Source organism: Dioscorea cayenensis, chromosome 5 (assembly GCF_009730915.1).
Source record: "Dioscorea cayenensis subsp. rotundata cultivar TDr96_F1 chromosome 5, TDr96_F1_v2_PseudoChromosome.rev07_lg8_w22 25.fasta, whole genome shotgun sequence".
NCBI lineage: Eukaryota > Viridiplantae > Streptophyta > Magnoliopsida > Dioscoreales > Dioscoreaceae > Dioscorea > Dioscorea cayenensis.
In genome coordinates this window covers 8,076,422-8,078,831 of record NC_052475.1, presented here as the reverse complement: position 1 = coordinate 8,078,831, position 2,410 = coordinate 8,076,422, and the positions used below count along the sequence as shown (strand labels likewise).

General features: G+C 35.5%; 1 protein-coding gene across 1 annotated transcript; it reads right to left on the bottom strand.

Annotated features, from left to right (window-relative positions):
- Nucleotides 1–1,064: 1,064 nt before the first annotated feature.
- On the bottom strand, nucleotides 1,065–1,741 carry LOC120261933. The gene has a single exon (XM_039269954.1). It carries the CDS (start codon nucleotides 1,585–1,587, stop codon nucleotides 1,201–1,203), a length of 387 nt encoding a protein of 128 aa, XP_039125888.1. The 5' UTR covers nucleotides 1,588–1,741; the 3' UTR covers nucleotides 1,065–1,200.
- Nucleotides 1,742–2,410: the final 669 nt, after the last annotated feature.

The window sequence follows — 2,410 nt, the reverse complement described above, 5'->3', positions numbered from 1 at the left end:
ATTTTGATAAGTTTTTAACATAAAAAAATTTGATAGATTCCTAACTTCAACCATTTGCATTTGAATATGTATAACACCACCAAAGAAATCATGGTTACAATATTAGAAATGAAAGATAAAAATGTTATCATACTTTGATTAATTATGTTTAGAAGTTGAGCCAATCTAAATCTCATCCTTTTCATGAAAAAAAGAAAGCAAGCAAATGCCATGTACCACTTGCAGCCAAAACACGGTTACTTTCATTTTTTATAACATGGAGGGCCCCTTCATTTCATCAATGAGATTCCTTGTGTTTTTTTCTTTTTAGTTGGTATTCCTCTTCCTTGAGGAACTCAATTTATTGTTTTTTTTCTCATAAATCATGCATTCGTCTCTCTATTTGTACATACCCACTCTTTTTTTCTTAATACATAAATTGTGGTTCTATTTTATTGTGCTTTTCTAAGTTTAACAAACATCATGTAGTGTCTCCATATTTGTTTAATGAAAGATATGTATAGGGTTCTCTCCATGGTCAAAAGCTCTTTAATTAGCACATGATTTAGACTTTTAAAATATCAAACTGAAACAATTACTAAACTATAGAAAAAAGATGAGGATGCTGATGAATTTTCTTTTGTACCTATTTGGCGTCATTAGTTCACAAACAATTTAAAGATGAGATGAAGCACATGTGTTGCTTTTTTCCTCTCTAGAAAGAAACTCATCAAATTTAGAGCCTATCTTCTTCTTTTCTTATCCCCTTTCTTATTCAATTCATGTATTATATATTCCTTTTTTCCTTTTCAAGATTCGGTGTGTCACTTAATTTTCACATCATTAAGCTCCTAATCAAAGCTAAATAAATGAGAACATTAACTAGTTCAATTCAAATGATCATCACGAGAGCCACCAAACAAGACTCTTAATTTATTCCTTCTATTAGATCTTATCTCCCACTTTCATCCTCCTTGAAATGAAAGATCAATTTATATCAAAACATCAAGCACCCCCTAATTAATTAATCCATACCTATATGTAACTAAATGAAATGAAAGTTCTATGAAACTACAAGAGACAGAGAAAAGGAGAATCAAGATTGTCATTAGATATACAAACAACTCCAAACGTAGCATCATAGCATCAGCTTGATAACAAAAGGCTAGTAAAACCAAGAAACAATTGTTTAAGTACGTTATCACCAAAATAACATACATATCAAGGCAGCCGGCGCAATATCCTCGAAGGATCAGCAAACCTCGCCGAGAAAGATCTCGACAAGTTCTCCGGTTCGATCCAAGAGGAACCATCATCGAAGTTTTGCGCATAACTATATGCATCATAGGGAACATGTTGTGGCGCCGACGAGTTCAATATCCTCCTCTTCCCTTTCATAATCCTCCTCCAAAGTCCTCTCCACCGGGACGATGCCGAAGACCTCATTATAGGGTACTCCATTTCATCGAACTCATCCTCGTAGTCACTCTCGGTGAATCTACGGCTGAATCCGGCTGTCCTCCGGCGACTATTGTTGCACCAACCTCCTATGTCCATTACCGGACACGCACATGATCTTTGCCTCATGAGCTTAGGACTCCATTCCATGGTGCAAATGCAATGTCTCACTAGCTATTTACTGTTATATATATGGGAAGAGCAGCTTAATTAATGTTGACTGGATTTAAAAGGGAAGGGAGTTTAGGGTAGTGTGCAAGTATGAGATAGTAACAAGATTTATAGGATGAATGGGACATGGGCTCTAGTTGGTCAAAAAAAGAGGCATGTGATTGAGCTGGTTCAGTGCCACTAGTTTGAATTATGGTTCATATATGTGACTGGCTTGGCATGACCATATAAAATGGTCCACAGGTTTGGTGGGGGTTGAGGGTGATAAAGGAGGGCCTATTTGGATTGAGGGAGAAGAGACAGGGCCCATGAGACTATATAAAAGTTTTGAGTGAAGAGAAAGTAATGGGAAAACAAAGAAGGGTCTCCCTTTCATGGTTTAATAATGATGGGCAAAACAGCCTGGCTTCTTTGTATGTAGACCCATCTTGGAAAATGCCACATAGACCCTTGCTCATCAGTTGAATTGGTTGATAAATGTTTGTGCATGCAAAGGTGTCAAAAGTTATTTTTAGATTGGATTAGTTTTGATTTTTATCTAATCCAACAAGTTGTGGGGAGGTGCTTTCATTTCATTTGTCATGTACAAATTGTCTCCCCAGGTTGAGATCTTATTGTTGTTGTTATTGGACAAAACATTTAGGTGGAACCATTGAAAGATGTTTTCATAATAGATGTTTTGTTTATTTTATAGATAATTTTTACATTCTCCATTTTATGTTGTGCCCTTTTGTTATTATATATTTCTTGAATATTGATTTAACTTAGAATATCTTGGAGGAGATGAATTGTTCATTGCCAA

What these genes read in the sequence shown, in the direction of transcription:
- LOC120261933 (XM_039269954.1), bottom strand. Translation starts at nt 1,587, where the DNA reads ATGGAATGGAGTCCTAAGCTCATGAGGCAAAGATCATGTGCGTGTCCG.